This window comes from Zonotrichia albicollis, chromosome Z (genome assembly GCF_047830755.1).
Source record: "Zonotrichia albicollis isolate bZonAlb1 chromosome Z, bZonAlb1.hap1, whole genome shotgun sequence".
NCBI classification, from domain to species: Eukaryota; Metazoa; Chordata; class Aves; order Passeriformes; family Passerellidae; genus Zonotrichia; species Zonotrichia albicollis.
This window is the reverse complement of record NC_133860.1, coordinates 62,870,817-62,897,256: the sequence shown is the minus strand read 5'-3', so window position 1 is coordinate 62,897,256 and position 26,440 is coordinate 62,870,817. Positions and strand designations below refer to the sequence as shown.

Genomic DNA, 26,440 nt, shown 5'->3' with positions numbered 1-26,440 from the left:
TGGAAGGACGATGTTACAAGCGGCAGAAGGACTTTTTTTTCTTCCGGGCGGTGCCGAAGTAACAGAGAAGCACACGAGGTTTCAGTGTGTTTCCAGGAGAAGCCTATGGAACGAGAAGGACTCCTTTCCTCTTCATGAACTGATGTTTGAGTATACTAAAGTGTCGTGCCGGGCTGGGCAGTTGTTTTGGGAGAATGTATTGGATTGGGAAAGTCAGGTGGTGGGGGAGGAGGAAAATGGTTTTTTTGTAAGGTTTTCAATTCTTTTCTTCTTTTTCCTTATGGTCTTTCCCTATTTTTTCCTGTAGTTTAAGTAATAAAGTGTCTTTTATGTTTAAGTTGGAGCCTGTTTTGCTTATTCCTGGTCACATCTCACAGCAGACACCAGGGTGAGGCATTTTCATGGGGGGCACTGGCTCTGTGCCAGGCTCAAACCATGACAGGACTGCACAGGGTTGCTAATTTGCATAGAAAGTGAGACACTTATCTCCAAGGTGGGGACATTTATTTGTAAAAGGTATTCCAACCAAGCCCACATGTGTGGACATCCCCAGGACACCCCAGATGGATCAATGCTGGAGCTAGGACTGGTGACCTCTCTTTCCCTCTCTCCTTTCTTCTCTTTCTCCCGCTTTAATTAATTTCTCTCTTTCTCTCTCCCCTTTCACCTTACCCCTCTGTTCAAAACCCACTGCCATGTGTTCATAGAGGAGGTAAGGTCCTAACTTATACCAATTTCCATGCCAAGTATGTAATTTACTAATAAAACTTTTTAAGTTTTTGTGGACCCTCTGACTTTTGTCATTCCTTTTGACCATGGGCACCTACCAATCTTGAGTACTCCCTTCCCCTCAAGGGTGGGACACCACACTTACAACTTTAATGCATGGAAGTGGAAAAAGGGGAAATAAAACAATATTGCATCCAGATAGTCAATAAAATAAAATAATTCAAGAGAATCTCTTTAACAGTAATTTATTATCATTAAAAGTAACAATAAGTAGTTTTAAATTCTTTTGTCTTAAAAATCTAGTGTAACATACTGCTACAGTTCTATGAAACTTACGGCAAAATTGTATCCCCAAACCACACTGCTGTGCCTGATCCTCACAGACATCAATGGTGTGGCACACAAATAGCACAGAAATGGATCGCTCTATGCAGCGATGATCACTAGGCCTCAAGATGCTACAAGTTATTTTGTAAGAGCTATTAAGTATAATTTTTGTTTTCCTCTCTGTTAATATTGCTAGAACAATCAAATATTTCACGTAGCTTTTGGTGCCCATGTGGTCTTTTAAGAACTGTGTTTTATCCCCATACATCTTCATGCTATAGTTTTCCTTTTTAAAATTTTCCTCCCTTAGTGACATGCCTGCCTCACCACAGGAGACAAAACCACAGCAATGTTTGCAGTCACTCTGCACACAGCATCACGTTTCCTTCACATTCTGAAACCAGTGTTCAGCCCTAACCCTTACCTTTCACATTGCTGCCAGAACAACTAAGCAGCACACAGTTCAGGAATACTACATGCTCATATTTTAATCTCCAGCTTCTTGGGAGTTCTAGAGCTTAGGTTAAACTCAAGCTAAGCACCCAAGAGAGCTAACTTATAGCTATTTCAGATTTGTGGAAAGGAGCAGTGGCCAGACGTTGCAGGACAGATGCATCTTTGCATTACACAAAAAGGCCTGAACAAGTCATAATACTGTTTATCATTGGCTTGCAGGACCAAAAAAGAACAGCCACAGGCAAGCACGCATATCACTGAAAAGAACAGTTATAATTCTGTCAAGCATTTAATGTGCTGAATTTAAGATTACAATGTTACTCAATACTCAAAAGTAAGCAGAAGCCTCTGAGTGAAACCTTTCTGGCTATCAGAAATGTACTGAAGAAAAAGAACATGGGGAAACTTCATATAGTCTTTCAGATGTGGTTTGTGTATGATTTCAGATACACAGGATCCCCTTAGATGGGATAGGAAATTTCCACATGAACTTCACAGTAGTGCACGGAATTGGGAAATTCAAAGACAACCAATCAGTAAGCAGCTTCATGTGCACCTATATCCACTCTGGATTTAGAGAGTCATGGGAAAATTATAGTCATAGGGTAAAAGTATGGATGAAGTAGTAGATCAACAAACTCCATGAAGAAACTCTAATTATTCTACAAGAGCAGTTCACACTCTTCTCTAAGCAGACCAACAACTTAAACTCCAGGAGAAAAGAGGGTGTTAAATTTACTTAATCAAAAAAGAATTTTGGGGTTTGTTTTCAGCTAGATTTCTTGAGAAAGAAAACCCCAAAACCAAAAACAACACTTACAGTAAAACTGTGAAATCCTGTCTTACGTAATATCCTAAACTACTGTCTTGCTTTGTAAATGCATCTAATAGCTTACGAATTTCTCATCCTTACTCAGTAACACCTTAAAGAGCTTTAACTGAGGTAGCCACTAAAACATCACCATACATTAGCAATGCCAACACAAGGTGAAAAGCTCAACCAAGATGCTCAAGAAAAGTCAGCTAGCATTGCTTCCAAAAATGTAATTTTCTCTCTCACTCTTTTCTTCCAAATCTTACTTTACTTCCCTTTTCTCTTCTTGCCCATCTCTAACAAACAGCAACAAAGAAAAGTTTAGCTTTCCAGTTCATTTGTAAAATGTCCTCAGATTTCCAAAACGAAATTTTCAAATGAAGAATAGGTGAATTTAGTTTTAAATTAATGCCATTTAGAACACTGACACTGAAGGACAATCTGTACCCTCAATGACTGACACCTGAGGTTTCAGCTCTATCATCTTCCTGCACATGCTTAAGTTCTAGAAGCTGTAGAAAGACACCTGCAAGGGGAAAACACAGAAGCAGTGAAAAGGTCCCTTTTGTTTTAAGTCTCACCTATATATGTAAACACACAAAGAATCACCTATTAATTCACTGTCTTTCAAGTACTCAAGAAGTTAAACTGCAATTATCAGTCCTCTAGCTAAAAAGTACAATGATCTGTCATATCCTGGACCTTCATAGTCACAATCATTGCTCAAAATGAAAGCATTTTCAAATTACTTGTACAGCCATGGTAGCCTATGCTCAAATTCAACATAAAAAACAACCAGCTTTAAGGATAATTAATACCCTGGTATTCTTGAAAACACTTTCAAGAATTTTTTATGGTCCTTTATCACAGACTATTTTTCAAAGTAATTCAGATCCTCATCTAACAACATCCAAATCAAACAACCAATCAAACAAGAAAACTCCAACTGAAAATCACCCCAATATCTGTGTTGTTTAGTACACATATATTGCAGAATGTACATTTGGGTAAACATCTACACTGTACACATACATGTGTACATGTACTGTAAACATCCAGTTCTGACTTCTTTTTTTGAACCACTATTTGGAATTTGAGTGTCCTCTCCAATTGGCAGAATGTTTTAATGCATATATGGAAATGCAAAGTTGCATTTCAGCCATATTGCATTGACCCAAAGCAGCCCAAAACCTCTGGTCTAAGATATATACTTGCCAAATGAAAAAGTCTGAAGAGAAAAACCATGCTCTCGCTTAAAAAAATAGAGCACTAATGAGTATGATGTGCCTAATACTGGTTTCTCAGTGTAGAGCAGATACTGTGTATGTATTCCCAAATATAAAAATAAAATGGTACAAATTGCATGCAACTGTACATAGTGCAGTTCAAGCAATATCAAGGTATTATCCTTATTTTCTGAAGCATGTGGACAACAGCAAACTGCAAGGTGATAATTGTAATGCGGTCCTTGGGTTTCCTCTTCCACAGAGACAAAAAAAAGCAATTTTTATTTCAAAAAACTCTAGTCCACAACAGGGAGACATCAAACAATTTAACCATGATAACTGTACTGTGAAGAATTTCTGAATTTTCTTACACATCGAGATTATGCAAAGGGCTTATTGTTTGAAGTACTTTGCTAGAACTCCTTTTTCACAAACCACAACACACCAAAGAAAGTGTTTCCTGCTTTCATTACACTCAGTTGTTAATCAGGTGGAAGTAGACGAAGGTGGTTTATTACAACATTATAAAACTAACCTCATCCTTATGAAGCATATGTAATGCACAAATTAAAGATTCCAGTTAAGCATCACCATATACTAACCCTTTATATTTGTATAACATAACCAGCTAAGAAATTGTTACTACTGAAATCATACACAGGCACATTGCTATATCATACTTACTTTATAGTTTTCTTTTTAAAACATTCCACAACTGACTTGGCTTTTAGGTCACTTTTGTCCATTTCATCTATTTAGACGCTGTGTTACCACTTCTCTGTACATGATAGAGATATATATCAGCAGCAGAAAAATGACAAAGAAATCATCCAAGAACCCCAGAATTCCAAACAGAGCTTCAGGAAGAAAATCCAGAGGTGAAGCCAGGTACAGCAAGGCTCCAATCAAGCAGAGGAATATCCTGATGCGAAACATCCAGAAGAGGCCCCCTACAGAAAACATCTCCCTGAAAGCATGTCGCAATAAAGTGGGGAGATCCATAATTCTTTCTATAATCTATAAAGAAAGAATTTAAAAGTTAGTATGTTGCTTTAGCAACTCATCCATGCTAAACTGAAGTTTCTACTACTACATTACATCTTCGATTCTGTTAGTTTATAGGAATTAAAACAAAATCTGGGAAGAGTTAATGAGTTTAGTTTTACCAGGCAGAAAGGCATTAGAATATATACGTTTTCAAGAAACAGTTAAAATGCGCTATTCTACAATGAAAAGCACACACTTAATATACATTACGAGAAAATATACTGGCATCTATTATGAAGGAAAAGCAACGACTAATAGAGGAAAACAAATGACTGGGAAAGTAAGAAACAGCAAACAGGTTAATTGGAGTAAAATATTGATCAGAATGCAAGACAAACCAGGACTGCGAGAAAAAGCCTAATAGGTAAAGTAGAATAGGTTACAGTTTTTCAGAAACACAATACCCCCTCTCCTGGTGTATAACCAGTGATTCACACAAGGATGGATGAAGCTTCAAAGTAAACTAAAGAACCTTTAAATAAATCCATTCCTGCCTTCTTTCCATTTTACTACTATGATTCTGCCAGCTTAGCAAGAGACTGCTCAAAAGAAAATATTCAGGTTTTTGTTGTGATGAGCAGGGAGGGGTGAACTTTAAAACTTCTTTTACACTGGCTCCCTTCTATGGTACACAGTTTCTACACAGAGCTGTTAAACTCCATATAGACTGACTTAGTGCCACAGCTGAAAAAGTTTTTGAGAAAGAAATTTTGTATGTGGTAACATTGTATAAATCAAAGACAATTTATCTAGTCCAATTAGGGCTTTAATGCAGATTTCTGGCATGACCTCAGACAGGTTACTGGGGACTAGACACAGCTTGCAGAGAGGTCTACTGGAGCCTAAAAGGCAGTTTCAACCTCTTCTGGACAAAACCCATAAACTTTGTGGTTTAGAAAAATACTCCTCCCTCTTCTGTCTCTTTGTACTGTACATTTTTCTTTTAATGTCTTTTTGCTATATCCAAATCCCATTACAAATGAAGACAAGCAGGGAGGTTACTAGTATGCGTGTGTGTGCATTTCACCTTGCGAAACAGGACACACACACAGGAGATGGGCTCACAAGGCTGACTTTCTAACATTTGTAGAACTTTGACCACCCCCCTTAGCTATTTACAGAAGAAAAATTCTTTTTTCCTTCACTCAAAAAGGAGAAAAAAGACTGTAATACAGACTAGGGAAAAAAAAATCAAGACAACATACAGCGGTCTGAGGAGAAAGGCACAGAGTAGAACTTCATATTCTTCTTTATAATCAGTATAAAAAGACCAATGAAGTGAATATTCTTCCTTGCATGTCATTTATTTAATTAAGTATTTTTACTGACTAATTATCAATCCTTTCAAAATAATGACTCATATCTAAAAACCAACTTAACACATAAATACTTGAGAAAACTCAAGACTTATTAGATTCTCACTTACAAGAAAAAAGTAAGTTTCCCTACATTTTCATAAATGACAAATATATAATTTTGGGTTTGGCCTAACCATTTCAATATGAATTTCCTAAAGAAAAGTTGCATAGGCCCTAAGCATCAGGAAGAGAAAATCCATATCCCAGGGAAAGGAAAAAAAAAGAAGGGGGGAAAAACCAAAAAAATTGCTCTCAAACTCTCCTGACACCATTGACTTCCACCTAAATTTACTGAAAACTTACCGATCTGGGCTGTCCTGAAAATCTTCGATTGTAATCATTAACATCTTGAAACACTTGGGCTGCACCCTGCTGATCTTCACCAAAGAGTGGTAAGAATAGTGTTACCTAGGCACAGCAGGGAGATTATGTTATACATGCAAATGTAAAACAGTCATCTTTAGTTAACTATATAAAGAAAAAAATTTTGGTTTAGTTGAATAGTTAATAGGAGAATAACCTGAAAATTACTAGAATGGGTACTGCTATTAGATTTTAACTAATTAATTCCTTACAGCTCCTTACAGAATATTAATTTTTAAAGAGATTGTTAAAAAAAAAGCACAAAATAACCTTCCTTTTAAGAGAGGCTTCTTAAACACCTAAATGCTTTATGTGTCATAAGTGGGACAAATGATTTGGAGAACAAAGCTAATTTACCAAATTAATCTAATTTTCTTTTCTAAATTGGAAGTAGAATAAAGCAATCAATGAGGCCTTTCTTTTCCTGTTTTTAGGATTGCTTTGCATAACAACAAACATGCAGCAAAACTCATGGTTTTGCATATGGATCTTCATACCGAGATGAAGTAAGAAAAAGACATTAACCTTCAACTATTTTGTATGGACAGAGAACTTTGCTCTGTTCTTGGGTTAACTTTCATGCAAACATAGAGAAATAAGATATATGTGAGTATGACCTTACTGACATATATGTTATCTTTCTAGATAGGTGTTGCTGAGACTTCTATTTGGAAGAAATGTACAGGTAAAAAAAATGCAGATTATCAGGGGAAAGAGGGAAGGCATAGTGCTTTAAATTATTATAGTCTTCAGAAGCTTCCTCTGTAACTGGCAACTAAATATAAATCTGTGTGGCAGTCACATTCAGAAACGAGAGCATGAGGAGATCTACATTCAACTTCTGGTCCTGCCACAAAGATCTACATTCAACTTCTGGTCCTGTTGTATGACTCATGTTCATGTATACATCTTTCCCTTCACCATTTATAAATCAGGGTTAGAACGAATACATAACCATGCAAACAGTGCCACCTAATATACCTGTTACTCAGAGAAACATAAATGAAAAAATATATAAGGAAAGACAATAAAGAAAATAACTTATTTCCCCCTTTTCCACACCTTCCCCATCTATTATTTGTGTCTTTTTCTTCACTGGCTACACTCTAAACCTATTCATTCTCCTTCCAGTCATATCTATTTTTTTTTCCTTCAACTGTCTTCTTACAGTCATTTGTCCTGCTGATACACACAATCAAAGTAGGATACAATGGAGGGACAAGGGCATGAGTTACATAATTCATTAGAAGTTACTAGCTCTGTAGTTTGTGCACTGTTAAAACAAAGATGTACTTTTGTTAAAACATACACTATGAGACTCACAGATCCTAAGCCTTAATGAGTTGCAGGAACATATTTCAAACTGACAATGTAAGTAAGTTGCGTAGGAAGTAAGTTAGTGCTTGCTCTACAAAGAATAAATTAATAATACATACAAGTTAAAAATAAGACCAAAATAAGAAATTGACATGGATAGGTCTTTTGGTAGGGACAGAGGGAAGAGAGAGCATATTTCTCAGGAACCAGTAGTGTGTAGTCAAACCTTTCAGATGCAAATTCTGGTAAAAGAAGTTAATAACATCTTCAACATAACATCTTCAATCTTAAACAGAGATTTAAACTGTGATCCTTTCAAGCATGAAAGGATCATAGTTTAAATCTCACAATTTTCTGTTTTCATATAGTCTTTACAGAAAAATAGCTGAATTATCAGTGATTGCAGAACAATCTGAATTTTTGGAGCCATCTGTCAAAGCAAGAGGTTCAGAAAAACTGAATGTCCACCATTCCCGTCTCACATATCCCTCTGTATTTTTTCGGTTTCTCAGACTTCTTTATCTGCCAGCCTCACTATTGCAGCTCACATGTAAGTGCCTTTTGGCAGGCTATCCTAGACAAAACTGACAGATCGATGATGATTTAAAATATTACCGTCTGTCTGCAGATCGGACAGCGGATGGCACCCAGCCATGAGCCATACCTCCAGTAGGCAATAATGCAGGAACCTAGTGAAGGTAAGGTACACACACATTTAAACTCCTCAGATGAAAAATGCATCACCTGAAATAATACACTTAATGGCAAAGGAAACAACAAAAAGTGTATATAAGCAGTTAAATCTACAGTTTCTGATGTGATTTTGTGTACAGCATTCACTGAAGATACCAAGAACTAAAGTCTTCAAATTCAATGCTATTAATGAGAAAACTCCTGAACAGGTTTCACATGAATCAGTAATTTTAAGGCATTATTTCTCGGAAACACAACAAATTTATATTCATTAAGTGAAGAAGCAAATAATAAAAATTTTTGCCAGTTTAAAATGTAGAAGTCACAAAAATGTCAAGAGATGTAAAATTTATCCTAAAAACTTGGCTTTATTGTCATCAGTTTCAACAGATGAAGGCAAATATAAAAACGTAAGTATTTTATCTGTTTTCCAAACTTGCTTGTTTTTCATTTAAACAACTGAGCATAGTATATGCTATATACTTCAAAAAAAAAAACAGATAGAAGAATTCTACTGGGAACCTGAAGGAGAAGAAGCAAAATGCTACACAGGGTGTCAGTATATAAATATAGCCTCAACAAACCACAAAACCAAACACTTTAATCAATTTTGCACTTACTTACAATTCTGCAGAACTTCCAAGAAAAAATATTTTGTGAAATAAAGAATATTTTATTATTTCTAAAACAGTTTTTAAAAAAATGGTACATTCCCAAATGTTCTTCAACATCTTGAGTTTTTTACTAAACTGGAAACAAATTATACTCTTCGCCATTTTAAAATTAAACAGTTTCATTCCTGATAGCATAGAAAACAATGCTGCACACTCTTAAAGTAATTGTTTATTCCTAAATGTACTTTCTCAACTATTTATAAAAAAATTATTTATTTTGCAGATGCAATGCTATACAGTTAAAAGGAAACAAAGTTTTGATTTAGGATGCCTGAGCTAGTGCCAAAAGTTTGTACTTCTGTTCTGTTTTTAACTTTGGTGCTAGGAGCTTTTCTTGCTTACCACAGAAGAGATGTCCACAGTTTGTTTCTATAGGAAACGTAGCCTGTTGCAAACAGACTGGACACGACATATCTGTATAGAAGCGATGCCGATCACCAGCAGTAGCATCCTGCTGGAACAGCAGGAAAACACAAAGTGTTGGAGATACTATGTTATATAAGTCTACTGAGTACTAAAAAATAATAAATTGGTGTTCATTCACTATAAGTCAAACACAGAACTATGTGAAATGAGAAATATATTTAAATGTAAAAATTAAACATAGTTAAATGCATTGATTCAATAAGCACGTTCTTGTGACAGGACCACTATTTTCCCTTCATCTGTTAAAAAAGTGTGTGCTTCAAACCAGTTAAAGACCACAAAGAAGGAACCTCCTTGGTCCTTCACAGTGAGTCAGGTTCGACACGCTAGAGCATGAATAACAAACTTGGATCTATATTGTTGCTTCATTATCCTGAGTAGTTCTGTCCAGAGCCAGGTAACCAAACTGCATTGCTTACCAGTTGCAGCATTTAGTGTTTCCAAGCCCAAACACAGATATCAACTTGCGTATGTCACTGTCATGAAACTGTTTTTCTCCCCATTTTGCCGTATTTGTCTTCCATATAAATATGCACTGTCATTATTTCAGGACATATCATGATACAAGACTTTTCAATATTCTCCAAAAGCATGGCATAGACTCTACCTGCTCAACTGGATGCCGTCACAGAATCATTGAATGGTCAGAGTTGGAAGGGCTTTAAAGATCACTAAGTTCCAACTGTCCTGCCATAAGTAGGGACATCTTCCACTAGACCAGGCTGCTTAGAGCCCCATCCAACCCTGCCTTGAACATTTCCAGGGATGAGGCATTCATAACTTCTCTGGGCAGCCTGTCCTCAGTGCTTCACAGAAAAGAATTTCTTCCTTGCATCCCCCTAGGTTCTTTCAGTTTAAAACCACTACTCTCTGTCCTGTGACTAAAGGCTTTGCTAACAAGTTCCTCTGTGTCAGTCTGTGCCTGGCTCCTGTTGCTGTGCCATTGTTCTGCTACACACTGCTTATCAGTCTAAACATCTACCCCTGTCCTCTCTCAGCAAACTGTACTCCAGATTTCCTTTCCTTTACCCTAAAGTTCCCAGGAACATTCCAGGAAGCACACAGCATAATCTAACATACTCCACCTTGTGGCAAAAGCTTATTTGAAAAAAGAACAAGCCAAAATTTCGTTTTAATTCCTTGATGCATCCATTAAAAAAGGGTACATTATCCCATTACTTGATGGATTTTAAGGATGCCTCTTTACAGTAAGTAAGCTCCCATAACTTTCAAGATCATCTTCTTCCAGAACCTCAGAGAAGACTGCAGCATCCCACATCAGAGAGCTGAATGATGCCGACACTTGGTACAGCACCTGATCAGTCTGAAGCTGCTGACGAAGAGCTCGCACTAGCTCTTGATTTTCTGGGTGTATGTTCTGATGTTCATTTCTGTGAAAGGAAATACAAGCAATAAAAAGCTCTGTGATCCCACATTGAAAAATAACTTACTGAAACAAATATGAAACCTGAACAAAGGGCAAAAAACCATTATTTCCTGCTATAAAGGATTTTAAAGGAAGTACACAAATAATAAGGGAAACAGGAATTTATTCTGGATCCTAAAGTTACCTTGGACACTTAAAGCTGCACAGCAGCAGGATTTTTCAAAGACTCCACAACCAATCATTAATCATGTTAAAATTAGATTTTAATCTGAGAAAAAAATTAAGCTTCGAACCTAAAAAAATGAAGTAGCTTGAAAGCTTTTTAATTAAAGACACGTTTTTGTCTCCATTGCTAGTTTCTTATTTGTTGGTCTACTCAACAAATTACTCAATAAATTACTAGTTTTTCACTCACTGCCTAAGTCACAGAGTTGGAACCTCCTAATTACTTCAATTTTATCTGCTATGACATTTGCATAAGAAGGGGTAGACAAACTTACATTTAGAATATTGAATTTATGTAACTATCAGCAGACTGGATATAAAAAGAAACCACTCTTTTAAAATCACTCTTTTTTAAAAAAAGAAGATTCTACAGGCAGGCAAACTACACGTTAGATATGCCAAGAGGAATCATTGGGAAGGGTCACACTGAAGAAGGAAGGATGGATATATTACAAATTTGAAATTCAAAAGCATAATGGGACAGATTTGAAATTAAAAATGTGCTGACAGCAATCAGAGGTGTTGAGCTACAATAAATATGAGTCAATAGCATATGAATTTTTATGTTTTATTAATTCATATGGATTTGAATGATGATACATTCTGCTGAGCACTCTTGAGGTCTCAGCTGGATTCTGTTCACCATTTTGGGCTAAATGCATAGAAACACATAGAGAAGTTGGAGAAAGTTCAGAAGATAATAAGAACTACTGCCCACATTTTTTATACATTAGAGAAAGACTTAAGAAATGTCAGTTTATATAGAAGACTGTTCATGGAGTAAAAAGGGGACAGAAAAAGTCTTTCATTCTAAAAATATGAGCAATTATTTCCCACAGTTATCTAAGGCTTGTAGAAACACATTTCTAACTACATAATGTACAAAATCCGACAAGATAACCTCAGGCTACTTTGATTCATCCCTGACTAAAAGTTAAATCAAAAAACAGGTTGCAATGCTTCCAGGGATATTGAGGTAAACTGACCATCTGTCAGAGATGAGGGCTGGACTGGCTGAACTTTCAGGACATTTTCTGGTTGCAGTTATATTATATAATTTCCTCAGTGGCTCTAGAAGCTTCTGCAATATTTTCCTTCAGGTAATGTGGGCAATCATAATATTGCATTATTGCTCAAATGCTTATTGTGTTATTGCTAAAATGTTTAACATTTTGTCTGCCTCATTCTTTTTTCAAAGAGAAATAGACAAGTCCCATATTTTTCATGCTAATATTTACATGACTATCTGTAAAAAGAAAATTTATTTAATACTAATGTGGGTGACATATGAAAGTTATATGATAGAAAGCCTGTATGAAAACCCTTCTTATGCACCCTTGGTCTCCATGAATCAGATTTTGTGGATGTTGTCTGCCATACATATTATATGTATAGAAGTATTTTTCTGTTTAGATGCTACAAAATAAATGTATTTCACATCTTCAGCTTGCCAGAATGTCTGATATATATTGAAGTCCAATTTGATTCACACACAAGTGCAAGGCATGAATTGTAAGACAGTTTATTCTGATTTCTCCAAAAACAACTAAATTAGCAGTAGCAAATTTGCTACTGCAAGCGTTCATTTACATGACCTTACCCTGGTATAACATACTATGCCAAAATCATGAGAGCATTTGCAGAGCTGCAGGGGTACACCATGTACAGTCACTTATGCATAAGACAGTGATGTAGCTGAAAACCATGCAATGTTCAGGAAGGGACAGGCAGGGCTCAAGGCATATCAAATTTATAACTTCTGTCATGCAATTAATGTAAGAAGATAACTGAAATAAATGAAAACCAATATGGTGCCATGTCATTAGAGGCATTATCAAACACAAGCCAGAAAGAAATAAAGTTAGATGCAAAAGCCTTTTATTTCCCTATTTCTGACTGCTAGCATGCCAAAACTTGAGGGAAAAGGTCCCATGATGTGGAAAGATTTGTATTATGTACCACAGAGGGCCCAGCCAAACTATGATTGGAAGGAAGAAGACTCATTCAGTGTGCAGTCTCACACAAGGAAATAGAGGGACAGTACTTAAGGGGACTGGCACATCACTGTGCAGTGATGGACACTGTTAAATTCTAAGGACTAAGATCTCACTTCTGCTGAAAATAGTGACTTGCTCCTATAATCAAACCATATGATGGATAGAAAAATTAGATTAAAAAATCTAAACCTGTAGACCCATAAACATGGAACAGTTAAGTCATCTAGGTCAAATCCCTTGTAGGGAATTAAAGGATCAGGATTCCTTTAATTTGCTGAATACACTAAATTTTCACAATCTCATTTGTAATGTGACAACCTACTCACCAGTTTAAAAGATGATGGAAAAAATCTGGCTTCATTTTATCAAAATTTATAACTCAAAAGCATACAGGCGTCACAAAAGTATCCTATAGTGCCTGAACTACACATCTGCAACTTGTTACAAATGTTAATTATGGCTTGTAAGTTTCTCCGCAAGAAGCATGAATGAAGCCTTGATGTGATGCTTCATTGACTTCTTTCACCTGGAAACGAGTACAACAATTATATCCCTTAACAGTTCTTTCCATATTCTGTTTCTGCCCCCTAATATCTACTGCAATACATACTCCTTGCTGCTCATTTCCCTTTTGATTCAGCTCCTGCAGCTACTCATCACCTTGTAAGCTTTCCGTCCTGTATACTTACCCATGACCTGTTCCTACCCAACTTAAGTATTTCAGTTCTGTTGATACAGAAGCATGAAAGGCAAAGAAAAAAACTGGGGTAATGAACACCATATAAGCAACACAAAGGCCACTGTACTGTCTAAGGTAACTAGAGAAGAAAAAGAAAATACTCTTTTTCTTCCTCACTTTCCCCTCTCTGCTAAATAAATTAAAAGTACTATAATTTTTGTACTGTACCAATTTTCTATCATACTATGCAGATTTTGAGGGCAACAATACAAAGGAGATAGATGAAGAGTGCTCCTGAATAGAGACAATTTCAAAAGGTACCAGAAGGCAGAGCAGGGAGCTAAGAGGATACTGGTAAGTCTTTCAGTTGTCAGTCATAGAATCACAGTCACAGAATATGCTGAGTTGGAAGGGGCCCATCAGGATCACTGAGTTAGACTCCTGGTCCTACGTGGACTGCTCAAGCCACATATGCACGAGAGTATTGCCCAAACACATCTTCAACTCTATCAGGCTGGAGCTGTGACTTCCCTGGGGAGCCTGCTCAACCTTCTGGGTGAAAAACTTTTTTCTGGTATCGTAACCTAAATCTCCTCTGACTGAGCTTCACGTGTTTCCTCAAGTCCTGTCACTGGCCAAAAATTATACAATGCAGACCTCCAAAATCTGGAAGCTTTGTGTTTTCAGTTTGTTTGCCTCTCCAGAAAATAAACCATCAAGGCATGTAACAGGATTCACAGTCAACTTTTTACCTACCTCGTTACTCTGCAGAGACAGTCGATAATTAGCGTTATCTTCCTCCCTAAGTAACTCCTCATAACTGACGCATCATCTCCCTGAACTTAATTCTGACTGAACTCCTGCTACTCTTGTCCACTCTCACAACTGCTGACCCTTGTTCCACTCACTTTTTGTTTAATATTTCTTACTTGCCTTTCTAGAGTTCAAAAATAAAGTGTTAACTTTTAAACTAAAAGTCACAAATGCCAAAAATGTCAATGTGAAGGACAGAGAAATCATAACAGAGCAGATAAAAAAGAGGCATTATTAAAGCAATCTGAGTAACTGAAACAGCATCGGGAAAAAAAAAGGCAAAGCTAAGTGAATGCCTTTCTTAAGATTCTTTTGTGATCTCCTGGTCCTTAACAGCAGCACTGCCTTGCAGTCCAACCAAGTTTTTCTACTTATAGCCTATTTAGTAGTTTGCTCTCAAGTAACCCTACCTTAGCAATATTTCTCACATGGACATATCTTCTTCAAGTTCCATGATGCCACTGTGTCACTAAAACTGAGTTCCCTTGGTTTTGAAAACTGTTCTCTGTTCAGAGGTTTACACACATCAATAAGAAAATAAAACAAAACAAAACAAAACAAAATAAAATGAAATAAAATAAACTTAATCTGAAGCTCATTTTCCCAAAACACATAGGCTAAGATGTTTGTTCGGATGCAAAGAAAAACTCTGAAATAAAAATAAGCTTTGATGACTTCATCATTAAAGTTACTGAATTCTGAACTTAACATTTTCCTGTATGGAATGCACATCGCAGTCCACTGTTGTACAGCATACTCATTTGAAAAAAAAAAAAAATCAGTCAATTTATTTGGATTTGGGCTGTTGTTTGTTTGCTTTCTTGGAAGGAGACTTCAGTTAGAACATACATAGGAGGAATATATCCAATTTTAATCTTGGAGTCGTTGACAAATCTGTACTTTTTAACCAAATACAACAGTTGCGATACAGACTGTGAATTTAACCATTTTCAGTCTTAATGAATGATGAACACTACTAAGTTTGATTATCTGAAGATATGGAAGAGTTAAACTCCACTTTTGATTTTAGCTGTACCAAGCAATTAGTTAAATATAGCAAGCAATCAAACAACCACTTCCTTACTGTCACAAAATCACAGTTTTTATGCACCAATGCACGCAATTGTGAAGAAAGTTAGGATTTTTATCAAAAATGAGTAATTCCCCTCAACACATTCTCACCTTAAAAGCGTATATACCAGAGCAGCAATGAAAGTGAAACTGAGCACAACTGCCACCAGTACCTGGTCACTTACTCCTTCTATAACTGAATCATTATCTAGCTTCAAACTCTGAACTTCTGCTTGGTGACTGGCCATCACAGCTCTAAAATGAAAAAAAAACAAGATACATATACATATATTAAAATGTATGTGTCATGTCTTGTTATGTGCACAGATATTTTAAACACAGTTACAAACAATATGTAAACAGAACAGTCATTGTTGGGAGAAAAGAGTGGTACAAAAAGAAGGAATGTATCCATTTTTAACAAACACTGAGTTTGCTGTAGAGGTCTTATGCAGTAGCAAACAAATCTTAAATGTGTTATGTGTTATGATTTAAACATTAAAAAAATTAGTCAGATAGTTTACCTTGAAATCTTTATAAGATAAATTGCATAGGAATAGGTCATTACTGAGCCGTCCATATTCTAAGGACTGTCTATTGAAAAAAAAATTAAAAGACTGCATTATCAAGAATTTTAGCTATTACACACCTCATCATTCCTGGTAGGCTAAGCCAACACAGAAACTTAACTTTCACCACTTACATGAATGAAAAAACAAGGACATCTTGGTTTTAGTGTTAAATGCTCATTTTGATACACAGGAATCACCCAATACATTTTAAACTTCATTTCCGTTTTCTGTGCATTACCAATCTTTAGCTGGAAACATGGGGAAAACTTGAAAGAAAAATAGTATTATCCTTAGTTAGACTCACTTGTTTTACATTTGTTTCACATTTGTAGCCATCAGTGACTAAGGTTAACATTTATTAACCCAGAGCACTAACCTACAGCTGGAGACGTGAAATAAAATAGTTTCCAACCCACTGCTGAATCATTGCTGTTGTAATCAGGAAGTGAAATGAACTATGGCTATGAATATTACAAAATCAGAACAGTGAAACTAACTCTGTCAAATGACATGAAAAGTTATATTGAAGCTCTGTCCATGCACAATTGAAGTATTTCCCATGAAGCTGTCATAAAATCCCACTAATGGTTTCTGAAGGCATCAAGACTGGTATCTTTTTCTGCTTCCTAGTCCAGCTTGCAAGCTTTCATCAATGTTTCACTACACTCCACAGCTCCTGTGTAGTTTTTAATTTAAACCTTGCTGTCTAGAAAATATTACCAAACACCCTCTGGCCCTGAATTAATTGCAAAACTGAAATGGAGTACAAGTCATCAGGATTTTAGTGGATACCTGTAATGACTACCCTGACAAAATTTCAGCATGTCAGTCTATTGCTAATAAAAAAGCATAATTTTTCCCTAAGACAGCTACTCTCACCCTCCACATTTTTTCTAGTATAAGCAGTGGAGCTTTTTTCAAGCTTCCTTACGTTGGTGGCAGCGGCCTTCTGTAGCAGGAATACAGGAGAAGTTGATACATTCTAAGAGTATTGTTAAGAAGTGTAAGTGGTATAAGTAAGTACCATAAGACCAGAGCAAACTTGCGGAGAACAAGGGGAGATTTCATTAATTGTTGTATTTTTGGGCTTTCCCTGTGAAAGCTAAAATGGAATAATGAAGCATACATGAAGCGAAACAATAAACTAAGTTATCCTAAGTGTGCCAACCTGAACTGAGACTACTATTTCTGTAAGTATAGTCAAGTTTTTGCTAATTACAACTTTCAACAAGCAACTGTGTCACAGTATTTGGAAAGAGTAACTTCTTTCAAAGGTGGAACACCAGTGACTCATAGAAAGGCATGTTTAAAGTAGGTCAGTGTTTACACACGTTTCATATATACTAACAAATGAAAGACCAGATCTTTGTGGAAAGGTCTTACATAGGAACATAGGCCTACACAAGGAGTTAGAGCATTTCTCTGCATAGCTAGTTGCACAATTACATTCCTATAGCTAAAGCCATGAGGTTAAGATGTGAAATTTTTCTGAGCAGTGGTTCTCTGGTGCTGAGGATCTGGACTGGCAGGTGCGCTGTGATGCCTCCTTAACCCAACATTACCTGCCTATATACTTAAGTTCTTTGCATATCCTGTCCTGAAGTAGCTTCTCTTTCTTACACTGCATCATTCTGAGACAGGCATTTTCCACAACTGTGCATGCTAATATCTTCCATTTCTATGTTTTTCCTCCTTAAGTATCATTATCAGTTGACTAATTGTTTACTCTGTCCCACTGTTTTTTTCTGGGTTGACCACTCAGAACAAAATCAGACATATATTCCAAGGAACTGGTATAATTCCTCCCTTGCTCCACATCAGTTCTGTTAGAATACACCAACATGCCAATGACAACTACATCCCATTGAGTATTACCCAGGGTTTTGGGTTTGTTTTTTTTTTTCAGAAATGCCTATAGTGTCGGAGACATACAGACAATTTAACAGTACCTTTGGAAGGCAAGCACTTCTTATATTAACACCTGAACTTCCTCTGTCACTGCTTGCTTGACGCACTTGGAAAACAACACCAAGATTATCAATATCAAACCAATTTAAATCAGTTTCCCTCAACAGCCTTCAAGACATCTACTCCAGCTCTTTTTCTGTATGTTCCTTGCAACAACACTCCAAATTCTTATCTGCCTACCATCAATAGCATTCACTGCATCTGCTTGTCTTAATTTCTGCTCACTCATCTTTCTTGAAATACCAAACTAAGGTGCCAAAGTTAGCATCAGAACATGAAAACGAAATACACAGATCCTCACTTTGTCTTCCTTCTTGCACATAATGCAAGTTACTTATATGTACTTCAGCCCTTCATTTTGAAACATATATGACTTTCCCAATAACATTTTTGACATAAGTGTAGTGTACAAGAAAAATTATTGCACAGTCTTCCTCTCTGCATAAACACCCTGAGACACTTTGTCTTTACTTATGTATCAATACTGCAAAGACTATATAGAGGAGTGGAATCTGCCTCAGTCTCATTCCCAGCTGCTTCTATCACTGAATTCTAGAGAGGACAAACTATCAATGCTTAATGCCCATGTTGTTCATATTTTAATTTACTTGCTGTTTCTGGACAGCTAACAAGTGGTCTGTATATTTTTCTTATTACTTCCAACACTTTCTCTCAATAAGATCATTGCACAGGAGAGCTGACAAGACTTGTGTAGACTAGGTACTACAAAACAGAGGGTATCACTTCAAAAGAGACAATACATATTTTCTCTGAATTCATGCCTCAGTAGAGACAGTACAAATCTCCTCCTCCTCCTACCTCTAAGACAGCATGTTAAAAATGCAATGTCTACAAAGAAAATGTTAAAATACGCTAATAGAAAAAATGTCTGAAGGAGGAAGTAATTTTGTGATTTCAAGGCTATCTTGAATGTTTTCAAACAAAACACCCAGAACTGGAGGCTTGCAGTTCATGTTTCTTCAAGTGCAACTACAACAGCCAAAGAGTGATCCGCAGTGGTTTGAATGTATGATAACTAAAAACAGCTTCTAAGAAATCTCACCTCACAGTGAGTGTGTTCAGCAATTGTTGCTCTTTCAGCTGGTGCAACTAAGAAGCAAGCTATAGGACATTTAAATAATGTAATGAAGACTCAGTCTTTGGAGACAGACAGCCTTGATAAAGACCAAGTGTGTGTCAGAGAAATCTTCCAGAACCAGATTTTATTACCTATATCTAACCACTCCTAAAACCAGATTTTATTACATATATCTAACCACTCCTAAAATAGTCACTGTTAATAATTTGATGCAATTCAAGAGTGAGTTAGTATGGCTCATACTAAATTCCATCTATTGATTCGTTACATTTTTCCAGTTATGAAAAAATGACAGCATTTCATCAGCCTTTTCCTCAGACAATTATTTTCAGATCTGGGTTCTACATCACAGGCTTTTCAGACATTAAATTATTTTAAAGGTTTTCTTTCTTTCTTTTCTGTAGGTTACTTTGTTTCTTTCTAAAATTGCAAAGAAGGTTTGAATTATTTTCATTGCTCTGTTTCTATTTTTTAATACAATAAATTATTTCCTGACTACACTAGCTCTGAGAAAAGTACCAACTGTATAAGATTACTTCAGTGGAAAAAAGGCAGTAATTGAAAATATATTAAATTTGGATAAATGATTTCTGGTTATACTTAAGAATTTTTTACTTTTGAGCCATTTCATAAAGATGGTTTTCTTAAATGCAAGCATAACTCCAGCCTATGAGAGGATGAAAACCAAGCAACATCTAATAATACTCACATCAAAACTGGAATTCATACAACTAACTTCAGAATTTTAAAAATATCAACCACAAACTTAAAAACTGACAAAAATGCTGGGCCTTTTTCCTACTTCAAAAGCAACACCACCAAAGCCCAAATCTTAAATTCCAGGTTTATTTAATCTTCAGACTACTGGCACTTTGCTTCAAGTAAAACAACACAGAAAATGGGGCAAAAGACAAGAGTTCTTGATGGCTAGAGAGTATAAACAACCTCAGAGTAAATTCTCCACAAAAGGTTTTGCAATAGAAGGGAATGCAATTTACTGTTTGTAAAATCATACCGTTTTATTTGTAAATCTGTCAGTAATTAATCATCTGTACAGAAAATCATCTTGTTTATTGTAAGTTTTTCTCAGAGTGATCACTGACAGAAGGTAACACTAATTTTTTTTTTTTTTTACATTTCAAGAGTCTACAGACCTTTTTAAAGTTACATTTTCCCCTCTGTAGTTATGTATGAACAATGCATGCAGTTTTAAGCAAAAAAAAATGAGAACTATAATGAGCAATACTGCAAGTACAATGGCTTTTATTCTTGGAAATTCATACAGAGCACATTGAAGTGTGAGGGAATTAAGACATATACTAGTGTGGATGTATTATTTCTTAATTTTTCAGATCTGAAAAGTATTGTTAGGACTTTCAATGTTCAACAAAAAGCACCGCTACAACAATACCCTATGCCATGAGTCATAAAAACGATCCAGTCTTTACCATGATATGTTAAACAGCTGTCAGCTATCCAAAGTCAGAACTTTTCCCATAGTTTTCTGAAGTATTTGAACTTTTCTGAGTTTATCAGGGAAGCGCCATATGATAATATACTCTTAAAACCACAGAGATTTTGAGGACCCACTACCAAAGAAATGTGCCAGCACAGTGAAAAAGAAATATGAGGCTCTCTTGATGTCTGAGAAGTAAAAAATGGGGTAACACACAAGCAATACTGATGTGAGATACAAGTTATTAACCCTACTGTATTGACTTTGTGAGCCTGATACAATTTGCTCAACATCTGAAAGTAATTTGGATAACAATGTGTCCTTTACAGGATAGGCTGGGAGTGAACTGGATAAAAAAATAGAGTTTTGGATTTTCATTTATTTCAGTTTTATTTTGAGTGTTTTTCTCTAGATGCAGTACAGCCACCATCGGTTCTTCAAAAAATTGTAAGTTAATTATAAAGTGATGGTGGGCCACCGTGCAAGCCAGAACCTGTAATTCCTTTTGCCAGTTGCCTTTCATTAGCAAAAGCATCGCTCCCACCCTTTGAAAAAGCTGCTTAATTTGTAGAGGTTGTGTGTTTTCCAGGATAAGTTAATTCATCTCCAACTAGTCAAACACCACAAGTAACACTTTCTTAAGAACAAAAAGGCTTTAACTCCTCAAAATTTTCTTCTATGTAAGATAAACAAACAAAAAATTGGTTTCATTTTATAAAAAAGTTTCTAATAAGATTGTCCTGTTTCAGACAATATAAACCAACTTTTAAGAATTTAAGCCTGTTAAAATAGAGCATGCTTATTCTGTAATCTACCCCCTGAACAAATATTAGCTTATTTTGAAATATCTATAGGGACAAATTTAGCACATTTTATTTAAGAGAAAAGCAGGCAAAAAATCCCAAAATAAACACAAACGCTTAAATGTAGGGCAAAAATTGAGACCTGTCTCATCAGAAACTATCTAATTACTTCGTGCTCCAGTGCAGGACCAGGTCATGGTCCCTCTCTGTCATTGACAATGGGACTTTGGGAATGGACTTGACTCAGCAAACTGAATCCTACAGTTATTTGTGCATTCTGTCTTTAAAGGTCCAAAGATATGCCCAGACTGCATTCAGAAACAATTAACAACAGCAGGCATGAACTACACATCATGAACAGTGGAAGTGTTGAAGACTCTCTGAGTTTACTAGCCTAAATCCTAAGGTGATAGATTTTATCCAGGTTCCTTGGTGTACTAAAGTCAGGCTTTGAAGAAGCGGTGTAGACAAATATAATTTTATAGAACAGAAATAATGGAAATGATTGATGGCATACTTAGAAAAAGTGTTTCTTGAGGAAACAGGATTTATTAACCTTTCATTTTTGTGACCACAAAATGTCTTACTTTTATAAAGCACCAACAACAATCTCTAGTACTAAGTATCCCCCTACACTGTAAAAATCAGTGGGAGAAAATCCAAAGGGCACATTTACTAACGGAAATTTAAAAAAGTCTATAATATAGCAACATATAAGTTGATGAGATATATATATTCTGTGACAAGGCTGTCAAAACTGACTTGAGATTATCCCATTAGAATTTCATGCAGTCCGCTAATGCATCATTATTATGAGTTTGCATCAACTTTGGGTTTACAAATAAGTTCAGCTGGTAAAAGAAATACAGCCAAACTCAGCTGTATAATATTCAGTTACATGCTTACCATGAACTACCTTTGCTTTCAGGACTGTGCTGACTACATTCAAGTGTATGCATACCCTTTGCAAAAGAGAATGGAAAAGGTCCGAACAGTCTTGCTAAGAGAGGGGAGAAGGCAATTTCAATAGGCAAACAATGATTTTGTTGAGTATATGTTACAAACTGACCAACTGAGACACTTGCCTGATAAAGCAGGTTTCTGCAGGGTCTGAGGTCAGCAGTCTCTGAGGCACATTTTTTCCTAAAGAGAAAAAAAACCAAAAGAAGAAAAGAGAAAGTAGATATTCTACTTTTTCTGATGGAATCATGTTTTGCAAATTAAAAGTAATGCAGCTGCAAACAACAGGTGCAAGGCTGCGAGGGAAAATAATCCAAAATTAATATACCATTCTACTAGGAAAAAAAATATCTCAAATAATTTTTCTCCTGAGTCCAAAACCACATGAATGACTTGGAGCAAGAAGACATGCAATGCCCTGTTTAGCATTACTATTCTGAATATCTGCATGGGCGATGTATGACTTGTGTAAAACAATTCCTAACAAAGTTTTCCACCACTTTGTAAGGCAAAACCATACTGAAAGGTACAGAGTTTTGAACAAACCAGAGGGTGGAACTGAATTCATATGCAGGTAGGAGCATGAGAAAGAGCTTGCGCATGCCTTCAGCTTGGATTCCTGACTTTCCTGGTCAGGCAGGAAGAAAAAGAAAATACTGTCACTTCATTATAATAATGTTTACTGGAATATAGTAGTACTTCAGCTAAGCATGAGGAGGCTTCATATCTCTCTTAGGAAAGGTGCCCAGTGATTCCTTGTTGTAGAAAGTGCTACCTCCATACACAACCTCATATCTAAAACAGACAGCAAGGCAAAAAAGTAATACAGTATTTGTTTGCGTCAACAAAATACAAGCTACACCTCGTGGCAATGGGCAAAGCAGAGTGGGAAATGAGACACAGAGAAAGATATGATAGAAAAGCTTAAACCATATAATGTACCTGTGAAAGCTGTCAAAAGTACCAAACATGTTGCTTAAAGCACACATTAAAACTTGGAATGGAAAGCTGGTAGTTGTGCAGTTCTCTAAAACTTTAAATTCATCCTGAAACTGAAAGTTACCCTTAAATGAAGACAGATTTTGTTTATAACTTATAGAGCAGATTATACAATGAGATCAGTAAGAAAGTACTTTCCTGGGAACACTTGAAACTTTTCATAGCTCCTACAATACTCTACAGTTCAAAAGAAGCTCACATAAAGGGAGCATTTAGCTTTTCTCCATGTTACTAATTCATTAAATTGAAAAAATGTGAGAAAAGAGGGAAAACAGTGGCAGTTTCGCATCTGTGACCCTTCCTGTTTATACAGCCCTCCACTGTTATCAGAGCTTTGTGCCTGCTCGTCCATGTCATTGCATGCCAGGCTCATTGCCAACTGATAGGGAACTGCAGAACTTATCACGATGCCACACACTCTCATTGCAAACTTCAAATAGTCCAAAATCCAACACACTACTGTGTGAGAGAGAAAGAGTTGCTTGAACTCCTCAGGTGACCCATTTGCAGCATGATGGAGAGTTCCTCTGGCTGGGGCATGGCAAGGATGCAGGGGCACCCTGGCCACAGACAGACTCCTTGTTTTTGAGATAAAAAATTAATTAATTACCTAAAGAATCACACAGAACCAACTAGGCTGGAAAAACCACTGAGCTCATCAAGTCCAATCTAAGACTGAACACCTCCCTGTTAACCACACCATGACACCAAGTGTCATGTCCAGTCTTTCCTTGAACACCCATTGGGATGCTGACTCCACCACCTCCACGGGCAGCCCATTTCAATATCTAATCATCCTTCTTCCTAGTCATCACTTGCTACTAGTTCTAAGCAAGTAAGTCATAGAATTGTAGAATGTTAAGAGATTGGAAAGAACCTTAAAGATCATCCAGACCCAACATCCCGATGCCACAGACAGGGACACCTCTCACTAGACTAGGTTGCTCAAGTCTTATCCAAACTGGTTTTGAACAGTGCCAGGGGTGGGGCATCCACAACCGCCTTGGACAACTTGTTCCAGCACCTCAACACCCCTGACAGTAAAAAACTCCTTCCGGCTACCTAGCCTAAATTTCCCTTCTTTAAGTTTAAACCCATTACTCCTTGTCACTACAGTTCCTAACAAAGAGTCTCTCTCTGACTTCCCTGCAGAGCCCCTTCTGATACTGGTAGGTTGCCTGTTCATTAAATTTACTACAGCAGAGCTTCGTTGAAAAGAAGCTAACAAGTCATTGTCTTGTCCAAAAACAGAGGAGAATGTCGCCAAGGCTGCTCCATACACAAGTCAAGCCACACTAGATACTAAGACTATGATATGTCTGTGAGTTCAGGGTCATTTCCCACTCCAAAAGGAGGAAAACTTTGTAGGGGCTGCTTCAGTCACAAACAGAAGGAAGTCTGCGGGTGAAAGGTCATTTTTCTACTCCAAAATGAGAGAAAAACCTTGTAGGGGTCACTCCACCCAGAAGCCAAGCCACATTCCACACCAATATGGGTAACGCCTGTGGTACACCATCCTCACAAAGCCACACTGCCAGCCCCGCCGGACACTCTCCTGAGCAGCTCCTCTGCGCCAAGACACACACACACACAAACACACACACACACACACAAACACGCACACGCACGCATACACGCACACACACACACATACACGCACACACACACGCGCACATACACACATACGCACACACACACAGACACACACAAACACACAAACACGCACACATACACACACACGTACACATACACACACACGGAGCCGGGGGAAGCACTGCACACCCCTCCTACCCGAGGGCCCGGCGGCGTACGAGGTGCCTCGGCGGGCACGCAACCAAGGGACTCGCGTCTCCCGGACCCTCCCCAGAGCCCCCTGGCCGGCTGTGAGGGGCGGACAGCCCAGCCCGGTGCGCTGCGGCCCCGCCCGCGCCCCAGCGGTACCTCAGCCACCGCTCGCCGCCGGCCTCGCGGCCCCGCCCCGTCCCCCCGACGCCGCCGGGTCGCGCTGCGTCCCTCGCCCCGCCCCGCGGCCGCCGGGCGCAGGCGCGCGCGGCCGGTCCGTCAGGGCGCGGTGACGTGTCGGCGCCACCGCCCGGCCCGGGACGGGGCGGGGCGGGACCGGCGGTACCGACCCGGCCGCGGCCCCACAGTCCCGCCATGTTCAACGTGGAGAGCCTGGAGCGCGCCGAGCTCGGCGAGAGCCTGCTCACCTGGGTGAGTGCGCGCTGCCTGCCCGCACCGAGTTGGGTTGCGGCTCAGGGTCGCGGCGCTGGGCGCCTCCCGCCGCGCCGCGGCTCCGTTCCGGTGATGGAGGACCCGCGGCCCGCACCCCGGCCGGGCCGGGCCGGGCCAGGTCGGCGGAGCCCCGGCGGTCCGGCCTTGCTTTGTTTATGTCTTATCTTGGCGCATCGGGGGTGCCTGGGCAGGGCCGTGTTCCGCCTCAACGCTGCCCGTGCAGCGGGGGAACAAAGGCCCGGGGGGCCGGCGCGGGAGCGCCCCCAGGTGCGCCCGGGCTGGGCTGGCGAGCTGCAGGCCGGGCTCACGTCCCTCCTATGCCGTCGGTGTGTCAGTACTCCGTTGTTCGTACCTGCCTGTCTCCCTCTGACCAGCAAGGCCGCCTTTCTGACCGGAAACTTGCATTTCCGCCTGTTTATTTTTCTCTGTTTTTTAAGCAGTGGTTAAGTCTCGAGAGACAGAATTCACCGATGAGGCCGAGGATTTTACAGTATCAGCCTAAGTGGTGATATATTTATTCCTGGAGGTGTTCAAGGCCAGGTTGGATGGGGCTCTGAGTAACCTGATCTAGCTGAAGGTGTCCCTGCTCATGGCAGGGGCATTGGAACCAGATGGTTTTCAAGGTTCTTTTCCAGGCCAAACCCTTCTATGATTCTATGATCTTATGATAAAAATTACTTTATACTACTTTAATGTTTGTAGTTTTTCCCATAAATGTCTCTTGGTTATGCTGTCACTCAAAGAGC

At 38.1% G+C, this 26,440-nt stretch overlaps 2 protein-coding genes across 14 annotated transcripts in view; one reads left to right on the top strand and one right to left on the bottom strand.

The window, feature by feature from the left end:
- Positions 1 to 934: 934 nt before the first annotated feature.
- Positions 935 to 25,949, bottom strand: RNF170 (ring finger protein 170). 10 transcript variants are annotated; one of them, XR_001332623.3, is made up of 8 exons: positions 16,127 to 16,205; positions 15,714 to 15,857; positions 10,746 to 10,821; positions 9,347 to 9,458; positions 8,253 to 8,326; positions 6,261 to 6,365; positions 4,237 to 4,569; positions 935 to 2,852 (listed from the first exon to the last, which is right to left on the bottom strand). XR_001332623.3 is itself a non-coding variant. In XM_074532618.1 (8 exons), exons 3-8 carry the CDS (start codon positions 15,848 to 15,850, stop codon positions 4,300 to 4,302), a joined length of 774 nt encoding a protein of 257 aa, XP_074388719.1. In that variant the 5' UTR covers positions 15,851 to 15,857; positions 22,586 to 22,643; positions 25,670 to 25,949; the 3' UTR covers positions 3,795 to 4,299. The 10 variants fall into 10 exon arrangements, 9 of the variants coding, with proteins under 9 accessions (XP_074388719.1, XP_005486307.1, XP_074388721.1 ...); XM_074532618.1 differs by lacking the exons at positions 935 to 2,852; positions 16,127 to 16,205 and adding exons at positions 22,586 to 22,643; positions 25,670 to 25,949 and having other exon boundaries at positions 3,795 to 4,569; XM_005486250.4 differs by lacking the exons at positions 935 to 2,852; positions 16,127 to 16,205 and adding exons at positions 22,586 to 22,643; positions 25,401 to 25,536 and having other exon boundaries at positions 3,795 to 4,569.
- The window catches only part of HOOK3 (hook microtubule tethering protein 3), a 91,043-nt gene continuing 90,141 nt past the window's right edge, over positions 25,539 to 26,440 (top strand). For all 4 annotated transcript variants that reach the window (XM_026792904.2, XM_005486245.4, XM_026792903.2 and 1 more), the window contains exon 1: positions 25,539 to 25,673. In XM_026792904.2, the coding sequence (XP_026648705.1) occupies positions 25,617 to 25,673 (57 nt within the window). In that variant the 5' untranslated portion in view covers positions 25,539 to 25,616. The remainder of the gene's footprint in view (positions 25,674 to 26,440) is intronic.